The sequence below is a fragment of the Myotis lucifugus genome, unplaced genomic scaffold (genome assembly GCF_000147115.1).
Source record: "Myotis lucifugus unplaced genomic scaffold, Myoluc2.0 scaffold_146, whole genome shotgun sequence".
In the NCBI taxonomy this organism is placed as follows: Eukaryota; Metazoa; Chordata; class Mammalia; order Chiroptera; family Vespertilionidae; genus Myotis; species Myotis lucifugus.
In genome coordinates, this window is record NW_005871194.1 from 2993809 (window position 1) to 3015828 (window position 22020).

Consider the following 22020-nt stretch of genomic DNA (forward strand, 5'->3'; position numbering starts at 1 on the left):
ATGAGATTATGTTCCTGACAAAATGTGCTTTCATAGGAGTAAAGTTACCAATCCAGAAAAGCCCAAAGGCCTGATGCCATAGGAAGCCAAGATTACAAAGTATATCACAGGGGGTTAAAGTGAGAGGGTCACCTTTACTGCACCCATTGCTTCTGAATCCACGGATACTAACCTTTATGGATACATATAGTACTACATATATGTCAACCTAACAATGGTTATTGGGTCAAAATACATACCACATTTAAAAGGCAATATATCAACCCTACAGGTAATCACTCTATGGTGGTGTCTTTGCTACACGCCTAGAACACTATTACAATTTTTTAACCAGGCCAGTAATTTCTCTGTCATGTGATGTATGATAGGACAACTAGATCCATGGTTATGTGCCTATTGTTGACCTTGTTCTTTGTAAAGTCCCTGAATCAAAAATGTTGCTGTCCAGCATCTTATAACCATATAGTGTACTCTGGTAGATAAGACTGCAGACAAGGAAGATAATTCCACACACCAAACATGCAATCATAAAAAGGAAGAACTGCTGTCTTTTCAATGTGGAAGTGGTACAAGTAGAACATTGCTCTGTGTGGGTGATTACTTTTCAAGATGGATATTACAGATAAGGATTCAACACCATTCTCTGCTTATGACAACAGCACATAGAGCAGAGGAGCTGTGGGGAGAGGAAGTTCTTGCTCTTGGTTCACACAAAGACTCTGTCCCTTCCTCCATGGCTACTTTGCTCATGCTCCCTGTGCAAGTGTTGATGCACCTGAGAAGGGACACAGGCTGAGCTGTATCAAACTCATAGTTGTTCAGTGTCTCCTAAATGGTGGATACTCTCTGGGGGGGTTGGGCATTGAGGTGGGACAGAATGTGGAAACACTTTCTGTCCACAGACCATCTCCCTATACATGGTTCTTCTCCAAATGCCTATAGTCCAACCTTGCTCCTTCCAGGATTCAGCCAATCAGTCAAGCCTTTCACCACTTGCAAATAGCCATTTACATCATTCCATCAGGTTGGTTTTTTGTTTGTTTGTTTTTGCAAAAAATTCATACATATATAAGTAATACTCAATGTATTCAAAGTTCTTTTCATTGGAAATATTTCCTCTGTCCACTCACTTTGAAACCAGAAGTCATTGATCTCTTGCCATAAAAACTTCATTGGACACAAATTCTGCTATTTTAGAGGTAAATGAAAGCCATAGTTTGCATTCTCAAAGAAAAAATATCCTGAGAAAAGATTCAAGTGACCATAGTTTATTTGGGATGCGTGGATCACATTGGCAGAGAGTTGAGAAAATGATGAGGTAGAAATGTGTACAAAGCCAGTATCAAGTTTACAACAAAGTGCAAACCCGAGGGAAAAGTCTCCTAAAGGATGGAAAACACACACTTTGGAATTGTCTTACTTGACAAATGAAGGAGCCAGAGTCTTTATAAAAAGGTCTCCAGAATTACTGAGTGAATATTTTTGTTAGGTGACATGCACTGACATCATGACTTTCTGCTTTAACATGAATATAACCCTAAGACATAAAAGTGAACATCTGGCGGGAGGAAATTGGTCTGAGCACACTAAGGCCCAAAATATGTACAAGTCAATTTGGAGAGCTATATATAACAAATGACTAATTAGTGGGCTGCTCAAACAATAACATGTATTTCTCACAGTTCTGCAGGTTGGGATATCCAAGATCAAGGTGCTGGCAGGGTAGGTGCCCACTTAGGTGAATCTACCTCCTAGTTTGCCAATGCCTGCTTTATTTCTGTATCCTTCAATGACGCACAGAGAGAGAGAGAGAGAGAGAGAGAGAGAGAGAGAGAGAGAGAGAGAGGAGACTCTGGTCTCTTTTTTTATCAGAGCACTAATCCTATCATGGGGGACTTTCCCTCATATCTTCAGCCAAATCTAATTACCTCTCATAGATACCACCTCCAAATGCCATTATATTGGATACTAGAGGCTCAGTGCACAAAAATTTGTGCACTCGGGGGTGGGGGGCTCCCTCAGCCCAGCCTGTGCCCTCTCGCAGTCTGGGTCCCCTCAGGGGATGACCACCTGATGGCTTAGGCCCGCTCCCCGGGGGATTGGGCCTAACCTGGCAGTCAGACATCCCTCTGACAGCCCAGGAGCCCTTGGGGGATGTCCACTTGCCAGCAGGGAGCAGACCCAAGCTGCAGTCGGACATCCTTAGCGCTGCTGAGGAGGCGGGAGAGACTCCCACCACCACCGCTGTACTGGCAGCCATCAGCCTGGCTTGTGGCTGAGCAGAGCTCTCCCTGTGGGAGCACACTGACCACCAGGGGGCAGCTGCTGCATTGAGCGTCTGCCCCCTGGTGGTCAGTGTGTGTCATAGTGAGCAGTCATTCCCAGTCATTCTGCTGTTAGGGTCAATTTGCATATTACCCTTTTATTATATAGGACTAGGGCTTCAACATATGAATTTTGAGAGGAAACACTCAGGCTGTAAAAGTGAGGTAACTGGAAACATCATCTGCAATCTCCCCTTGATACTCTCAACCTTCCTCTGCTTCTTCAAATTGTGAACATCCACAATTTCTAGATTAAGAAGAATAATTAGAAAAGGAAAAAGAGGAAGAGAATTCTACACCCCACAAAACTAGAAAAGGAAGAAATAAGGAAGATCAAAGTTAATAGAGAAAGAAAATAACAAAGACAAGAGTTGAAAAAAAAATAGACTAAGAAGACAATAAAAAGAATCAATGAAACCAAGAGCAGGTATTTTGTAAAGAAGGAAAATTGACAAACCTTTAGTTAGACTCGCTAAGAAAAATAGTAATAAGACTCAAATAAACAAAATCAGAAATGAAAGAAACAATGCTACAATTGATATCACAGAAAACCTACCAAGAATAATTTGTAAAGAAATTGAAAATCTGAAGTCATCCTATATAATAAAGAGCTAATATGCTAGTTAGACCAAACAGCAGAATGACTATTTGGACATCCTTCCGGACAACCTTCCGGACAAAGCTGGGGCTGTGAGGGCTGGCCAAGGAAGCCAGGACTGCAAGGGCCGGCCGAGGCTGCGAGGGCCGGCCGAGGCTGTGAGGGCCAAGCCCCTTGCACGAATTTTGTGCACCAGGCCTCTAATATTAGTAATAAATTGACTCCATAATAGAAAACCTCCCACAAACAAAAGTCTACAAGCAGATGGCTTCACTAGTGAATTCCACCAATCATTTAAAGAAGAATTAGTACCAATGTTTCTCAAACTCTTCCAAATAACAGAAGAGGAAGGAACAATTTCCAATCTCATTTATAAGGCCAGCATTACCCTGATACCAAAACCAAACAAGGACAACAAAGAAAGAAAATTACATGTCAATATCCCTGATGAGCATAGATGGAAAATCCTCAACAAGATATTAGCAAAAAGAATTCAATGAAAGATTGAAAGACTCATACACCATGATCAAGTGGAACTGATTTCAGGGATGCAAAGGTGGTACGACATCTGCAAATCAATGTGACACACCACATTAACAAAGTGAAGGATAAAAATCCTATGAATCCTATGATTGTCTTAATAGAGGCAGAAAAAGCATTAGCCAAAATTCAATACCTATTTATTATAAAACTATCAACAAAGAGGACATATAGGGAACATACTTCAACATAATAGTGGCCATATATGAAAAGCCCACAGCTAACTTCAAACTCTATCGTGGAAAGCTGAAAGCTTTTTATATAAGACTAGAGGCCCAGTGCACAAATTTGTGCATGGCTGGGGTCCCTCAGCCTGGCAGGCAATTGGGGCCAATTGGGGCCACAGGAGGTTGGCCAGGGGAGGGAGGTTGGCTGGTGCAGGAGGTTGGCTGTGGGAGCACACTGATCACCAGGGGGACAGCTCCTGCATTGAGTGTCTGCCCCTTGGTGGTCAGTGCGTGTCATAGCGACCAGTCAACCGGTCGTTCAGTCGCTTAGGCTTTTATATATATAGATCAGACACAAGACAAGAATGCCCACTCTTACTTAACATAGTATTTTATTCAACATAATATTGAACTCTTATTCAACATAGTATTATTGCGAGTCCTAGCCAAAGCAATTAGTAAGAAAAATAAGGTATCCAAATCAGTAAAGAAGAGGTAAAACTGATTCTATTTATAGATGATGTAATATATAATGAGAGAAAAACATAAAGACTCCACCAAAAAAGTTAGAACTAATCAACAAATTCAAAAAAATTGCAGTCTATACAGTTAATATACAAAATGCTGAATTTCCACACATTAACAAACTATCAGAAAGAGAAATTCAGATAATAATTCCACTTACAATTGCATCAAAATGAAAATATATAGAAATAAATTTAACCAAAGGGGTAAAAGACCTGTGCCTGTCACTAAAAGACATAAATGAAAGAAATTGGAGAAGACACAAATAAAGGAAGAATATCTGTGCTCATGGAATGGAAAAATTAATATTAATGTCCACAATGCTTAAAGCAATCTAAAATTCAATGCAATTAATATTAAAATTTTAATGGCATTTTTTTCACAGAAATGGAAAAAAATCCTAAAATTTATATGGAACTAAAAAAATTTCTGAATAGCCAAAACAACCTTGAGAAAGAAGAGCAAAGGAACAGGCATCATGCTCCCTGATTTCAAACTATATTACAAACCTACAGTGGTCAAAATAGTAAGTTATTGGCAATAAAAACACACCCACATATCAATGGAGCAGAATACAGAGCCTAGAAATAAATCCACATATTATATGGCCAATATCTTTATGACAAAGGAGCCACGAATATAAATTGGGGAATGCATAGTCTTCTCAATAAATGGTGTTGGGAAAACTGACAAATATTAACTAGACTTATTGTGGTGATCATTTGCAATATATACAAACACTAATCATTATGTCCCACACTTGAAACTAATATAATGTTTTATGTCAACTGTACCTCAATAAAAAGGCAAGTATAGCTATATGCCACTAGAATTCATAAGGCTCACAGTATCAGAAAAAGCAGGTGACCCTGCTGTAGTGAAATATTGAGACTCTGCTCTGTTCTTTCACACTGTTGACTATGTGCTTTCCCTACGACATGGCTATTTCACTCCTACAAATTTACCTAGAAAGAGAGAATTGAGCACAAAAACATTGAAAAATTTATGGCTGACCATTTTCCACATTTGTTGGAATATATCAATTACACAACAAATACACTTTAACCATCATATATCTCACCTGTTTGCCTCAATTTATAGAAGAAAGTATGTGTAAGGTAAGATGTCTCACCTGAGATGCTGACCCAGTAAGAAAACAGAGATGGAACATGAATGCATTGATGCTCTGAAACCTAGTGGGTGGCTTCTGCCTCTACTCTCCTGTTTTGATGCTGATTTGCATTAGAGAAAAAATAAGTGATATGTCCTCTACCCAAGGGTGTCTGATGGAACTGGAAAACAATTTCTAGTAGATGGCCACAGGCAAATAATGCTAGAGTTCTCAATCCAGATTCTGGGAGATCAGACTTACACACAAGCAGGGCTCCATTCATACAGAACTCACTGGCTCCTGACATCTCAGGACACTTCCCAATATTAACCAGGCCAATGGTGTAAAGATGAGAAGAGACAACTGTTCTGACCTTCACCAAGCCAGCAGGAAAGATCACAGACCACATGATGTCACATGACTAGAAATGTACCTGAGGATGAATCCTGTTTCATTTCTGGAAAGGGCTGTAAATTAGAATTCACAATTAAGGAAAAGATCAAACAGTTATTTACATAAGCCTCAAAACACAAGGGGAACAACTTCCTCCTTGACAATTCCACAGTAATTACCAAAACAACCGAGACGAAAGTCCTGCTTATTGGTCCCAACATTGGGGATCTAGAGTATAAAAGTCTCAGAACAGAAGGAATCAACAGAATTTAAGAAACTCACCTCTGAACAGAAGCCCACCCTCCACACCTGACAAAATGTGCTGCTCCTCTTGCTGCCAGCCCACCTGCTACAGGACCACATGCAGAACCACCTGCTGGAGGCCCACCTGCTGTGGGTCTAGCTGTTGTGGGTCCTGCTGCTGCCAGCCTTGCTGCCGCCCTTGCTGTGGGTCCAGCTGCTGCCAGCCTTGCTGCCGCCCTTGCTGTGTGAGCAGCTGCTGCCAGCCTTGCTGCCGCCCTTGCTGTGTGAGCAGCTGCTGCCAGCCTTGCTGCTGTAGCACTCCCTGCTGCCAGCCCAGCTGCTGTGGGTCCAGCTGTGGCGGGTCCTGCTGCTGCTCACCCTGCTGCCAGCAAGTCTGTTGCTGTCCCGTGAATGTCTGCAGAACCTGCTACCGCCCCACCTGCTGCTGCGTGCCTGGGTGCATAAGCTATGGCTGTGGATCCAGCTGTGGCCAGCCCTGCTGCTGCTGATCACCTTGCCAGACAACCACCATCTGCACACATATCATCTGTGAACTGATTTGCCATTATGGAAACAAATGAACCTTCTGGACTTTGTTGACAACCAGCAAGCGAGACCATAATTTCTGTGACTCATCTGCCTGTTTAAAGAGTCAGCTGCATGGAGTGCAGAGGACTTCCCTCAGTTCTCTTCCTCTCATGTATGTGGATCTTGCCCCCACTTTGTGCATCCTCAATATGCAGTCATGGTCTTGCCTTTGACTCTGAAGTCAGGACCAATGGCTCCCTCTAAATAACTGAGTCAACAAATCTTCCTATTCCATTAATAGGTTTCTATAACTGAATAATAATCCTCCTAATCACAATTCCTTACAATGTAATCATGATTCTTGTATAAGACTTTCTTCCTTCAGGATAACATTAAGTTGTCTTACTAGATGCAAGACCCTTTTCTATGTGTTTCTTAATAAAGTCTATACCATAAGCCATCCATATTGTGTGTATTTATTGTATAGCATTCCTGATTTAAATACATATTGCATACTATATGCATCATTCATTCTGAGCACAATAGCTCCCACAATTATCATCTACAATTTCAGAAAAACAAATTCATTGCATAATGTCACAAGCTAATAATAATGACCAGACTCAGATCCAGGACTAGGTCTTCTGTTCCTGCTCAAGACACTGACATTTACATGTCAAAGATGTAGAGGTCTGAGCCTCGGGTTACAATACCCTTGGTAAGCTGTGGTGTTGTCATTGCTCAGATAAGGTTGTCAATGAGCCTGCACACACCATGAGACACCCCAGTAAAATCCCCCATTCCAGATGTACTTCTCCCTGCTCTCTACATGTTTGTGGTAATTATCACTCATCAAATAGTAACTGCTTTCTCTGCTTGCTATTCTACTCATAGGAAAATTCCAAGCTCACCAGATGATAGTTACAAAATTACAATGATATTACTTGACAAAAAGTGCTTTCTTAGGAGTAAAACTACCAATCCAGAAGAAACTGGAGGCATGATGGGATAGGAAGCCCCAATTCCCAAGCATGTTACAGGGGATTCACATGAGAGGGTCACCTTTATTTTCACCCATTATTTCTAAATCCATGGATACTAACTTTCATGAATACATATAGTACTACATATATGTCAAGCAAATAATGGTCAGTGGACCAAAATATATGCCACATTTAGAAGACAATATATCAATCCCCCAGGTTGTCATCTTTATGGTGGCATCTTTGCTTCACATCTAAAACACCACGCTCATTTTTATCAGTCCAGCAACTTCTCTGTCATGTGATGTATGGTAGGGCAAGTAGATCCATAGGACAAGTAGATCCATGATTATATGCCTATTGTTGACCTTGTTCATCATAAAGTGGGTCCCTTGGTCCCAAAATGTTGCTAACCAGCATCCTACCACAATAGGCTGTAAGCTCGTGGGTAGCACTGCAAACAAAGAAGACAATTCCACACACCAAACTCAAACCATAGACAGGAAAAATTGATGTTTTCAATGTGGAAGTGGTACAAGTAGAACATTGCTCTGTGTGGGTGATTACTTTTCAAGATGGATATTACAGATAAGGATTCAACGCCATTCTCTGCTTATGACAACAGCACATAGAGCAGAGGAGCTGTGGGGAGAGGAAGTTCTTGCTCTTGGTTCACACAAAGCCTCTGTCCCTTCCTTCAGGGCTACTTTGCTCATGCTCCCTGTGCAAATGTTGGTGCACCTGAGAAGGGACACAGGCTGAGCTGTATCAAACTCATAGTTGTTCAGTGTCTCCTAAATAGTGGATACTCTCTGGGGGGGTTCGGCATTGAGGTGGGACAGAATGTGGAAACACTTTCTGTCCACAGACCATCTCCCTCTACATGATTCTTCTCCAAATGCCTATAGTCCAACCTGCTCCTTCCAGGACTGTGAGCAGTCAGTCAAGGCTTTCACCACTGGCAAATAGTCAATTAACATCGTTCCCTCGGGCCACTTTTTTAATCCAAAAATACATACACATATAAATAATGCTCAATATACTCCTCAGAGTTGTTTTGACTCGAAATATTTCCTCTGTCCACTGCCTTTGAAACTAGAAGTTGATCTCTTGCCATAAAAACTCCATTGGGCATAAATTCTGCTATTGGGCTTATCAATTAATGAATTTTGAGGTATTCCGTGTCCATATATTATAATAATTGTAGGTTTTTCGGGAATAAAATGGAATTGTGCTAAAAATGATCATCCTTGTGTTCATTAGCCATGGACATCATCGCTACACCATGATCTTCTCCCTGGTTTGGGAGAAGACCTACCATTATTCCTGGTTTGGGATGTTTATAATTTGTAACATTGAGGTCAGTTGTACTAAGTCAGAGATAAAGAGATAAGCAAGAGAGAAATAAATCTTAGCTTATTAAGGCAAAAGAAAAGGGAAAGTTACTATACTCTACTAAAAATAAGGGTGATGAATTGATTTGTTTTTGTCATGTCTGTTGAAAACATAAGAACGGTGGTATCTCCAAGAAAGTATCTGCCAGCAGACTGGTTGCCCGAGTAAAAGAAAGGAAAATAGAGGAAGTAACACTTCCAGATTAATCCATGGATGGTCATAATATGTAAGACGGTAGCTGGATAATAAAACAAAACAAAATATTTGTAAGGGATGATTATACGGTATAGGTAAGAAACAATTCATGAGTTGGCATAAAGAATACACTATATTTCCCTTAACAGTAAAACTAGTGAGTGGCAGAGCAGGAACCTGAGGACTTCCCCATATGATTTAAACCTCATAACCAAAATCAATTGTACTTACTTCCACAATAAAGAACTTATGGTTGAAGATAAAATCAGAGCTAAACAGATGCACAATCTACAGAAAATGGATAATGGAAACTACAAGCATCTTACAAAATCGGCACAGATGCCAAGTAGTAAGAATAGTAACAAATGTCCATACATTTCAGGATCTTATTATATTCCATCAAACCATAATCTAGGAACAACTACAATATTAAGAGAAACTACTCTTAACAATTTCTTCACAATAAGGATCTATTTGGCAATGTCAATTTCATGGCCCTTGAGAAAAACTGAGCTTCATAAAATTCATGCACTCAACAGGGAAATGCTGTCCTTCATCAGAAGTGCATCCCACGAGGCGGGGAAACACATGTAAGAGATACAGTGAAGGGAATGTGATGCTGCAGCAGGACTATCAGGGGACAAAGTCTAATTGGAGGAGCTGCTCTGCAATGCCTTCGGACTGAGCAAAAGATGCAGGAGGCCCAGGAGGGTGGACTCTCACATAAGGAAGCTCTGTTATGGGAGATGTTAGCAAATGGGATAGGCTACCATGGGGGTAGGAGCTCACATCACTGCAGGTATCAAGCATCAACTAAACAACCAATTGGTAGATACTGGGATATTGTATCTTTGATTTGCACTCTCTGTGAGTAAATTCAATAGGGGACTCTAAGGGTCCTCTCCATTACTGAGTCTCTCTAAAGTCCCCAAATTCTCTTGCTTGTCCAATCACTGTCACTGATTGCTTGCTGACATTGCTGTCATTCCCAGAAGTCCACAAGCATTCAAAAGTATCACACTGAAATTAATACATGGCACGGGGTGCCATGACATTTTTATGCATTCACCTGAGAAAACAAGAAGCTCTCTTTCAAGTTGATTTTCAGAATTGTGACAAATCTATGAGGAGCTGGATTTAAATCTTGCGGACTCAGACATCTGATCTCAATCACACACAAGGATGAGTCGCTACCCGACCCCTGAGGCATAACAACTTAATTGATCCTCATAAATTAATATGCCAATTATTAGCCACAATTATAAATGTAGTAACTTTAGTTTCCATAGTGTATTTGACCAGTTGTTTCTCGGTCCACAAATGCCTACCAGGGTAGTCAAATAATAACAGGAGGGTTATTTTCTGAGCAAAGAATCAGAAGAAATAATTTAGAAGAACACAATGTTTAGTGGCACTGCCTGCATTCATGTCAAACACGTGCTCTTGCCTCAGGAACTGGAAGGCTCAGGTGCGATGTCCCTCTCCCTTGTGCGGGGCAGCTGTGCTCTGCCCACCTCTGCCCATGTGCCTCTCCTGACTCTGAACTTCCAGGGTTCACTGCCATATGCCCATTTGAGAAACACACATTCATTTGTACATGTTCTCAACCTGGGTAGTGGATATTCTCCTTGTCTTGATATGATTCTTCCTCTTTAAAGTGCCTGTATAAATTGGTTCTGCTCCTGTTTGTGTCTTTACATTCAGCTTTAGAAGGGCAATCCTATCATGTGTGGATGATATAACTGTGCATGTAAAATGTCCAAAAAATCTGTCAATGAGCTATTAGAAATAATCATGCAGTTTGATTACAGGATCAACATCCAAACATGAATTGTATTTGTGTATGTCAGAAACAGAATTTAACATTTCAAGTATAACATATTCCAAATCCATGGATACTAACTTTCATGAATATATATAGTACTACATATATGTCAAGCATATAATGGTCATTGGACCAAAGTATATGCCACATTTAGAAGACAATTTATCAATCCTCCAGGTTGTCATCTCTATGGTGGTATCTTTGCTGCACATCTAAAACACCATGCTCATTTTTTATCAGTCCAGCAACTTCTCTGTCACGTGATGTATGGTAGGGCAAGTAGATCCATGATTATGTGCCTATTGTTGACCTTGTTCATCATAAAGTGGGTCCCGTGCTCCAAAGTGTTGCTATCCAGCATCCTACGACAATAGACTGTAAGCTTGTGGGTAGCACTGCAGACAAAGACAATTCCACACACCAAACTCGCAACCATAGAAAGGAAGAATTGCTGTGTTTTCAATGTGGAAGTGGTACAAGTAGAACATTGGCTGTGTGGGTGATTGCTTCCAAGATGGATATTATAGATAAGACTCAACACCATTCTCTGCTTATGACAACAGCACATCAATCTAAATACTGTATGGCCAAAGGAACAACACTGAGAGGAGACCACTATCCTGACTTTCTTCAAACCAGCAAGTAGTAATACACCACCAGATGATGTCACATGACCAGAAATGTTGCTGGGGATGATTCCTGATTGTCCCATTTCTGGAAAAGATTCTTAAGTAATATTCCCAATTAAGGAGAAGATCAAACGGTAATTTACAGATCCCTCAAAACACAAGGGGAACAACTTCCTCCTTGACAATTTCCTTGTGACTATAAACGAGGAAACAACAGCAAGGAAAGGCCTGCTTATTGGTCCCATTATTGGGGGTCCAGAGTATAAAAGCCCCCAAAGAGAAGACACCATCAGAATCTGAGAAACTCACCTCTGAACAGAAGCCCACCCTCCACACCTGACAAAATGTGCTGCTCCTCTTGCTGCCAGCCCACCTGCTACAGGACCACATGCAGAACCACCTGCTGGAGACCCACCTGCTGTGGGTCCAGCTGTTGTGGGTCCTGCTGCTGCCAGCCTTGCTGCCGCCCTTGCTGTGGGTCCAGCTGCTGCCAGCCTTGCTGCCGCCCTTGCTGTGTGAGCAGCTGCTGCCAGCCTTGCTGCTGTAGCACTCCCTGCTGCCAGCCCAGCTGCTGTGGGTCCAGCTGTGGCGGGTCCTGCTGCTGCTCACCCTGCTGCCAGCAAGTCTGTTGCTGTCCCGTGAATGTCTGCAGAACCTGCTACCGCCCCACCTGCTGCTGCGTGCCTGGGTGCATAAGCTATGGCTGCGGATCCAGCTGTGGCCAGTCCTGCTGCTGCTGATCACCTTGCCAGACAACCACCATCTGCACACCTATCATCTGTGAACTGATTTGCCATTATGGAAACAAATGGTCTTCCTTGACTTTGCTGACACCAGCATGCTGGACCATAATTTCTGTGACTCATCTGATTGGTTACAAGTTTTGAGTCAGCTTGATGGAGGTCACAGGACTTCGACCTTCCTCCTGTGCCTGTAGGTCATGTACCAGTTTTATACATCCTCGATATGGAACTGACCTTGATTTTGAAGTAGGATTACTTAGTTCCTCTAAGTAACTTAGGAAATAAAATTCTCATAACTTTTTCATAGGTTTCTGTAATTGATCAATAATCTTCACAATCATATATTCTTTTTCAGTGTACTCATGGTTTTTGTATCATGCTTTCTTCTTTTATGATCACTTTGAGTTGTCTTTGTAGAATCAGGAGTCTTACTATGTGTTTCTTAATAAATTCTATATCATAATTCATCCATATTGTGTGTGATTTATTGTACAGAATTCAAATACACAGGATTTAAATACACATTGCATACTACATGCATTATCCATTCTGAACATCATAATAGCACCTCCCACATTATTATCTCCGATTTTCAGAACAGCAACAACAACAACAACAACACACAAACAATTCATTGTGCGATGTCACAAGCTAATAATGAACAGACTCAGATCCAGGACTGGGTCTTCTGTGCCTGCTCAAGACACTGACATTTACATGTCAAAGATGTAGAGGTCTGAGCCTCTGGTTACTGAACCCCTCGCAAGCTGTGGTGTTGTCATTGCTCAGATAAGGTTGTCAATGAGCCTGCACACACCATGAGACACCCCAGGAAATTCCCACATTCCAGATGTACTTCTCCCTGCTCTCTACATATTTGTGGTAATTATCACTCGTCAAATAGTAACTGCTTTCTCTGCTTGCTACACTACTCATATGAAAATTGTAAGCTCACCAGATGATAGTTACAAAATTACATGATATTACTTGACAAAAAGTGCTTTCTTAGGAGTACAACTACCAATCCAGAAGAAACTAGAGGCATGATGGGATAGGAAGCCCCAATTCCCAAGCATGTTACAGGGGATTCACATGAGAGGGTCACCTTTATTTTCACCCATTATTTCTAAATCCATGGATACTAACTTTCATGAATACATATAGTACTACATATATGTCAAGCAAATAATGGTCATTGGACCAAAATATATGCCACATTTAGAAGACAATATATCAATCCCCCAGGTTGTCATCTTTATGGTGGCATCTTTGCTGCACATCTAAAACACCATGCTCATTTTTTATCAGTCCAGCAACTTCTCTGTCATGTGATTTATGGTAGGGCAAGTAGATCCATAGGACAAGTAGATCCATGATTATGTGCCTATTGTTGACCTTGTTCATCACAAAGTGGGTCCCTTGGTCCCAAAATGTTGCTATCCAGCATCCTACCACAATAGGCTGTAAGCTCGTGGGTAGCACTGCAGACAAAGAAGACAATTCCACACACCAAACTCAAACCATAGACAGGAAAAATTGCTGTTTTCAATGTGGAAGTGGTACAAGTAGAACATTGCTCTGTGTGGGTGATTACTTTTCAAGATGGATATTACAGATAAGGATTCAACGCCATTCTCTGCTTATGACAACAGCACATAGAGCAGAGGAGCTGTGGGGAGAGGAAGTTCTTGCTCTTGGTTCACACAAAGCCTCTGTCCCTTCCTCCAGGGCTACTTTGCTCATGCTCCCTGTGCAAATGTTGGTGCACCTGAGAAGGGACACAGGCTGAGCTGTATCAAACTCATAGTTGTTCAGTGTCTCCTAAATAGTGGATACTCTCTGGGGGGGTTCGGCATTGAGGTGGGACAGAATGTGGAAACACTTTCTGTCCACAGACCATCTCCCTCTACATGATTCTTCTCCAAATGCCTATAGTCCAACCTGCTCCTTCCAGGACTGTGAGCAGTCAGTCAAGGCTTTCACCACTGGCAAATAGTCAATTAACATCGTTCCCTCGGGCCACTTTTTTAATCCAAAAATACATACACATATAAATAATGCTCAATATACTCCTCAGAGTTGTTTTGACTCGAAATATTTCCTCTGTCCACTGCCTTTGAAACTAGAAGTTGATCTCTTGCCATAAAAACTCCATTGGGCATAAATTCTGCTATTGGGCTTATCAATTAATGAATTTTGAGGTATTCCGTGTCCATATATTATAATAATTGTAGGTTTTTCGGGAATAAAATGGAATTGTGTAAAAATGATCATCCTTGTGTTCATTAGCCATGGACCTCATCGCTACACCATGATCTTCTCCCTGGTTTGGGAAAAGACCTACCATTATTCCTGGTTTGGGATGTTTATAATTTGTAACATTGAGGTCAGTTGTACTAAGTCAGAGATAAAGAGATAAGCAAGAGAGAAATAAATCTTAGCTTATTAAGGGAAAAGAAAAGGGAAAGTTACTATTCTCTACTAAAAATAAGGGTGATGAATTGATTTGTTTTTGTCATGTCTGTTGAAAACATAAGAACGGTGGTATCTCCAAGAAAGTATCTGCCAACAGACTGGCTGCCCCAGTAAAAGAAAGGAAAATGGAGGAAGTAACACTTCCAGATTAATCCATGGATGGTCATAATATGTAAGATGGTAGCTGGATAATAAAACAAAATATTTGTAAGGGATGATTATATGGTATAGGTAAGAAACAATTCATGAGTTGGCATAAAGAATACACTATATTTCCCTTAACAGTAAAACTAGTGAGTGGCAGAGCAGGAACCTGAGGACTTTTCCATATGATTTAAATCTCATAACCAAAATCAATTGTACTTACTTCCACAATAAAGAACTTATGGTTGAAGATAAAATCAGAGATAAACAGATGTACAATCTACAGAAAATGGATAATGGAAACTAGAAGCATCTTATAAAATCGGCACAGATGGCAAGTAGTGAGAACAGTAACAAATGTCCATACATTTCAGGATCTTATTATATTCCATCAAACCATAATCTAGGAACAACTACAATATTAAGAGAAACTACTCTTAATTTCTTCACAATAACGATCTATTTGGCGATGTCATTTTCATGGCCCTTGAGAAAAACTGAGCTTCATAAAATTCATGCACTCAACAGGGAAATGCTGTCCTTCATCAGAAGTGCATCCCACGAGGCGGGGAAACACATGCAAGAGATACAGTGAAGGGAATGCGATGCTGCAGCAGGACTATCAGGGGACAAAGTCTACTGAGAGGAGGAGCTGCTCTGCAATGCCTTCTGACTGTCTGAGCAAAAGATGCAGGAGGCCCAGGAGGGTGGACTCTCTCATAAGGAAGCTCTGTTATGGGAGATGTTAGCAAATGGGATAGGCTACCATGGGGGTAGGAGCTCACATCACTGCAGGTATCAAGCATCAACTAAACAACCAATTGGTAGATACTGGGATATTGTATCTTTGATTTGCACTCTCTGTGAGTAAATTCAATAGGGGACTCTAAGGGTCCTCTCCATTACTGAGTCTCTCTAAAGTCCCCTAATTCTCTCTCTTGTCCAATCACTGTCACTGATTGCTTGCTGACATTGCTGTCATTCCCAGAAGTCCACAAGCATTCAAAAGTATCACACTGAAATAAATACATGGCACGGGGTGCCATGACATTTTTATGCATTCACCTGGGAGAACAAGAAGCTCTCTTTCAAGTTGATTTTCAGAATTGTGACAAATCTATGAGGAGCTGGATTTAAATCTTGCGGACTCAGACATCTGATCTCAATCACACACAACGATGAGTCGCTACCCAACCCCTGAGGCATAACAACTTAATTGATCCTCATAAATTAATATGCCAATGATTAGCCACAATTATAAATGTAGTAACTTTAGTTTCCATAGTGTATTTGACCAGTGGTTTCTCGGTCCACAAATGCCTACTAGGGTAGTCAAATAATAACAGGAGGGTTATTTTCTGAGCAAAGAATCAGAAGAAATAATTTAGAAGAACACAATGTTTAGTGGCACTGCCTGCATTCATGTCAAACACGTGCTCTTGCCTCAGGAACTGGAAGGCTCAGGTGCAATGTCCCTCTCCCCTGTGCGGGGCAGCTGTGCTCTGCCCACCTCTGCCCGTGTGCCTCTCCTGACTCTGAACTTCCAGGGTTCACTGCCATATGCCCGTTTGAGAAACACACATTCATTTGTACATGTTCTCAACCTGGGTAGTGGATATTCTCCTTGTCTTGATATGATTCTTCCTCTTTAAACTGCCTGTACAAATTGGTTCTGCTCCTGTTTGTGTCTTTACATTCAGCTTTAGAAGGGCAATCCTATCATGTGTGGATGATATAACTGTGCATGTAAATGTCCAAAAAAACTATCAATGAGCTATTAGAAATAAACAAGCAGTTTGATTACAGGATCAACATCCAAACATGAATTGTATTTGTATATGTCAGAAACAGAATTTAACATTTCAAGTATAACATATTCTAAATCCATGGGTACTAACTTTCATGAATACATATAGTACTACATATATGTCAAGCATATAATGGTCACTGGACCAAAGTATATGCCACATTTAGAAGACAATTTATCAATCCTCCAGGTTGTCATCTCTATGGTGGTATCTTTGCTGCACATCTAAAACACCATGCTCATTTTTTATCAGTCCAGCAACTTCTCTGTCACATGATGTATGGTAGGGCAAGTAGATCCATGATTATGTGCCTATTGTTTTTTTTTGTGTGTTTTTTTTTAAATATATTTTATTGATTTTTTACAGAGAGGAAGGGAGAGAGTTAGAGAGTTAGAAACATCTATGAGAGAAAAACATCAATCAGCTGCCTCCTGCACATCTCCTACTGGGGATGTGCCCGCAACACAGGTACATGCCCTTGACCGGAATCGAACCTGGGACCTTTCAGTCCGCAGGCCGACGCTCTATCCACTGAGCCAAACCGGTTTCGGCGATGTGCCTATTGTTGACCTTGTTCATCATAAAGTGGGTCCCGTGCTCCAAAGTGTTGCTATCCAGCTTCCTATGACAATAGACTGTAAGCTTGTGGGTAGCACTGCAGACAAAGACAATTCCACACACCAAACTCGCAACCATAGAAAGGAAGAATTGCTGTGTTTTCAATGTGGAAGTGGTACAAGTAGAACATTGGCTGTGTGGGTGATTGCTTCCAAGATGGATATTATAGATAAGACTCAACACCATTCTCTGCTTATGACAACAGCACATCAATCTAAATACTGTATGGCCAAAGGAACAACACTGAGAGGAGACCACTATCCTGACTTTCTTCAAACCAGCAAGTAGTAATACACCACCAGATGATGTCACATGACCAGAAATGTTGCTGGGGATGATTCCTGATTGTCCCATTTCTGGAAAAGATTCTTAAGTAATATTCCCAATTAAGGAGAAGATCAAACGGTAATTTACAGATCCCTCAAAACACAAGGGGAACAACTTCCTCCTTGACAATTTCCTTGTGACTATAAACGAGGAAACAACAGCAAGGAAAGGCCTGCTTATTGGTCCCATTATTGGGGGTCCAGAGTATAAAAGCCCCCAAAGAGAAGACACCATCAGAATCTGAGAAACTCACCTCTGAACAGAAGCCCACCCTCCACACCTGACAAAATGTGCTGCTCCTCTTGCTGCCAGCCCACCTGCTACAGGACCACATGCAGAACCACCTGCTGGAGACCCACCTGCTGTGGGTCCAGCTGTTGTGGGTCCTGCTGCTGCCAGCCTTGCTGCCGCCCTTGCTGTGGGTCCAGCTGCTGCCAGCCTTGCTGCCGCCCTTGCTGTGTGAGCAGCTGCTGCCAGCCTTGCTGCTGTAGCACTCCCTGCTGCCAGCCCAGCTGCTGTGGGTCCAGCTGTGGCGGGTCCTGCTGCTGCTCACCCTGCTGCCAGCAAGTCTGTTGCTGTCCCGTGAATGTCTGCAGAACCTGCTACCGCCCCACCTGCTGCTGCGTGCCTGGGTGCATAAGCTATGGCTGCGGATCCAGCTGTGGCCAGTCCTGCTGCTGCTGATCACCTTGCCAGACAACCACCATCTGCACACCTATCATCTGTGAACTGATTTGCCATTATGGAAACAAATGGTCTTCCTTGACTTTGCTGACACCAGCATGCTGGACCATAATTTCTGTGACTCATCTGATTGGTTACAAGTTTTGAGTCAGCTTGATGGAGGTCACAGGACTTCGACCTTCCTCCTGTGCCTGTAGGTCATGTACCAGTTTTATACATCCTCGATATGGAACTGACCTTGATTTTGAAGTAGGATTGCCTAGTTCCTCTAAGTAACTTAGGAAATAAAATTCTCATAACTTTTTCATAGGTTTCTGTAATTGATCAATAATCTTCACAATCATATATTCTTTTTCAGTGTACTCATGGTTTTTGTATCATGCTTTCTTCTTTTATGATCACTTTGAGTTGTCTTTGTAGAATCAGGAGTCTTACTATGTGTTTCTTAATAAATTCTATATCATAATTCATCCATATTGTGTGTGATTTATTGTACAGAATTCAAATACACAGGATTTAAATACACATTGCATACTACATGCATTATCCATTCTGAACATCATAATAGCACCTCCCACATTATTATCTCCGATTTTCAGAACAACAACAACAACAACAACAACGCACAAACAATTCATTGTGCGATGTCACAAGCTAATAATGAACAGACTCAGATCCAGGACTGGGTCTCCTGTTCTTGCTCAAAGGCACTTACATCTACATCTGAAAGACGTAGGTCTGAGCCCCAGTTACATCTGATTGGCATGCTGTGGTTGCTGTCCTTGCTCATTTATGAATGTCATTGAGCCTGAACCCACCACGAGTCACTCCAGTGAAATCCTGTGTTCCAGATGTATTTCTTTCTGCTCTCTTACCTTCAAGATAACAATCCCTCACCAAACAGTAACTGCTCTCTAGGAGTGCACAATGGCCAGATGATAGTTGTGTCTCCTGACAAAAAGGTGTCTTTCAGAGGAGTAAGACCTTCAACCCAGGAGAGCCTAAAGGCATTATGAGACAAGAAACATAGATTCCCAAGTGTGTCACTGGGAGTTAATTTGAGAAGGTTCACTCCAACTTTCATCCATCATTTTTTGAACCTATGTGTTCTACTTTTTAATGGATATATGTGGTCCTACATATATGTCAGACCATATAATGGCCATTGGATTGAGGTACATTCCACATCCAGAACATAATATAGCAGGATGTCACCTCTAAGTTGGTGTCTTTGCTGCACATCTAAGAGACCATTTTAATTTCTCATCAAGCTTGCAATTTCTCTGTCATGTGATATAAAATAGGATAAGTAGATCTCATGGTCTTGTGCCTACTGTTGACCTTGTTCATCATAAGAGTTGATCCCTTCCCATGCAGATAACTAGCACTATCATTTCGGAGTGGACTCCAGGCTCAGGCCCATGTCTTGGTGAGCTAGAGCCAATGTGGCAATGCCGAGTGGAGACACGAGAGACCAGATCAGGGATTTAAAAAGACATGTAGTACATGTACACCTACTTGCAACCTGTCCATATCTCCTTTGCTCCCCAGTCAGCAAGCAATGAGGATTCAACCGGCTGACTCAAGGGCCTGAAGGACCCAGGGAGGTTACTTAAACAGATAAGCAGGCCAGTGTGTCAGACATCAGGGAGAGGTAGGGACTGTGGTGAATCAAAGAGCTCAGGCCCTGTTCCATTGTAGCCCTGGGGGGATGTAGGCTCAGGGTTTTGCCAAATCTTCTGACTTGAAGACAATCTTCTGTTTAGAAAATATTGGCAGCAATTTTAAACAAAAAAAAAACCCACAAAAAAATTTTTTAAGACATTGCACCTAATACACTATGTAGACAAACAGAAAGGGCATGAGGCTGCGTATGCACCCTCTGGCAGGGTGGAATCTCTCGGTTTGAACAAAGTTGTTCAATTATGCTATATCTGATATAGCTCATCTCCAGTCTACATGTGTGTTTTTTAAATCATCAGCCTAGGATATGTTTTATTGATTAACCCTTTGCACTCCGCTGTCCCCTCTCAGGGGACATTGCAGTTTATTAGTGATTACGGGGAATTGAGTTATTTCAACGCAACTTTTTGAGACATGCATGTTTCCCTGAAGTTTTATCTTGAAATGGCACAAGAAATTAAATCAAAATATCGTAAAATTACTAAGATATATACAAGAAATGTCAGCGGGTTTTATGTCGGATTAAACAATAAACTACATATTCCCGATGTGGGATAGAAAACGGGACTGCATTGTGTGTTCTAACAGGAAAACACCTGGTGGCAGGCGTCAAACCACTTATTACTGTCAAACATGCACTAATCAGCCTGCAATGCATATTGGGGAGTGTTACAAAACTTATCATATTGTACAAAATTATAAACAATAAAATATTGTTTTTTTTGCAAATAAAAAAAAAAAGAGTTGATCCCTTGGTTCAAAGTGATGCTATCCTATGACTTATATACTGTAATCTGGTGGGTAGTACTGCAGACAGAGAAGACAATTCTATGCACCACACATGCAATTATAATAAGGTAGAACTGCTGTTGTCTTTTCAGTGTGGAAGTGGTCTGATGTAGAAAACTAGCCTCCACATGGGGTGGTTAGCTTCGATAAGGGCTCAATACCATTATCTGCTTATGACAACAGCATGTACAGCAGAGGCAGCAGAGGTGAGAGGGAGCAGTGCTCTTGGTCCACACCTTCCTCTATTCCTGCCACCAGAGCTACTTTGGAATTCCATCATGGCATGTGTGCCTGAGAGTGACTTGTGGGATATTCCTGTGAACTGTTTAAAAGATAACACTTTTCCCCAAGCCCTACTCTGCAAGAGCACTGTGGGTTAATCTTGTGGGTCATAAAAGTCCTTTGGAAACCCAATACAGGGAGTCACATCACGTGCAAATTCAGTCACAGGAAGTGGGGAGCATATTGCCATATTTAGGGTTGACTTATTTGAGGGAGGTGGAGGAAATGGTATAAGAACTAAAGGATAAATGTGTGGGATGCCATCAGAGCATATGTCCTAAACACAATATAAGCAGATCAAATTCAGCACCATATACATATGATCATAACCACATTGAATTGTTCACGGGAATACAAGGTTTGTTTAACATCAAAACATGAATCAATTTTTTAAAAATCATATTTACTAAAAAAAAGAGGAGGCTAATCATATGATTATGTCAATAGGTGAAGAGAAAGCATTTTGTAAATTTAAACACATTTCAAATACAGAATGCCTTAGCAAATAGGAATAAAAAAAACCCCTAGTTCCCCTGATGGAAAGAATCTACAGAAAAGACAGAAAGCTTACTATTAAATTATGAAATATGGAGAGCTGTCCTATTCTACAGAGAATACACAAAGAAATCCACTTCACCATTCTATTCAATATTAAAGGGAGGGCCTACACGTGGACTAAAGAAGGAAACAATTTACAAGATAAAAAGGCTGCTAATGAATAAAACCACCATTTTCTGTGGATATAACTGTGTATTCAAAATTTCCAACAAAAATTTTATTAGTAAGCTATTTAAAATAATGAGGGAATTTGGTTCCAAGATAAATTCATATACAAATGAATGTTTTTCTGTATGTCAGAAGCAGTTACAAATAAAATGTTATATTATACCATAAATAAGACCATAAAAATAAAATATCTAAGAAAAACTAATGAAAGATAGCCAAGATCCTACAGAGAACAGAATAGTTTGACCAAGCAAGTCTATGAGAAATCTACTGCTAGGCATATAT

General features: G+C 41.1%; 1 protein-coding gene across 1 annotated transcript; it reads left to right on the plus strand.

Annotated features, from left to right (window-relative positions):
* Nucleotides 1-5975: 5975 nt before the first annotated feature.
* Nucleotides 5976-12201, plus strand: LOC106698186 (keratin-associated protein 9-8-like). The gene is made up of 2 exons (XM_023759083.1): nt 5976-6298; nt 11794-12201. The coding sequence occupies exons 1-2, from the start codon at nt 5976-5978 to the stop codon at nt 12194-12196; spliced, it is 726 nt and encodes a 241-aa protein (XP_023614851.1). The 3' UTR covers nt 12197-12201.
* The last annotated feature ends 9819 nt before the right edge of the window (nt 12202-22020 follow it).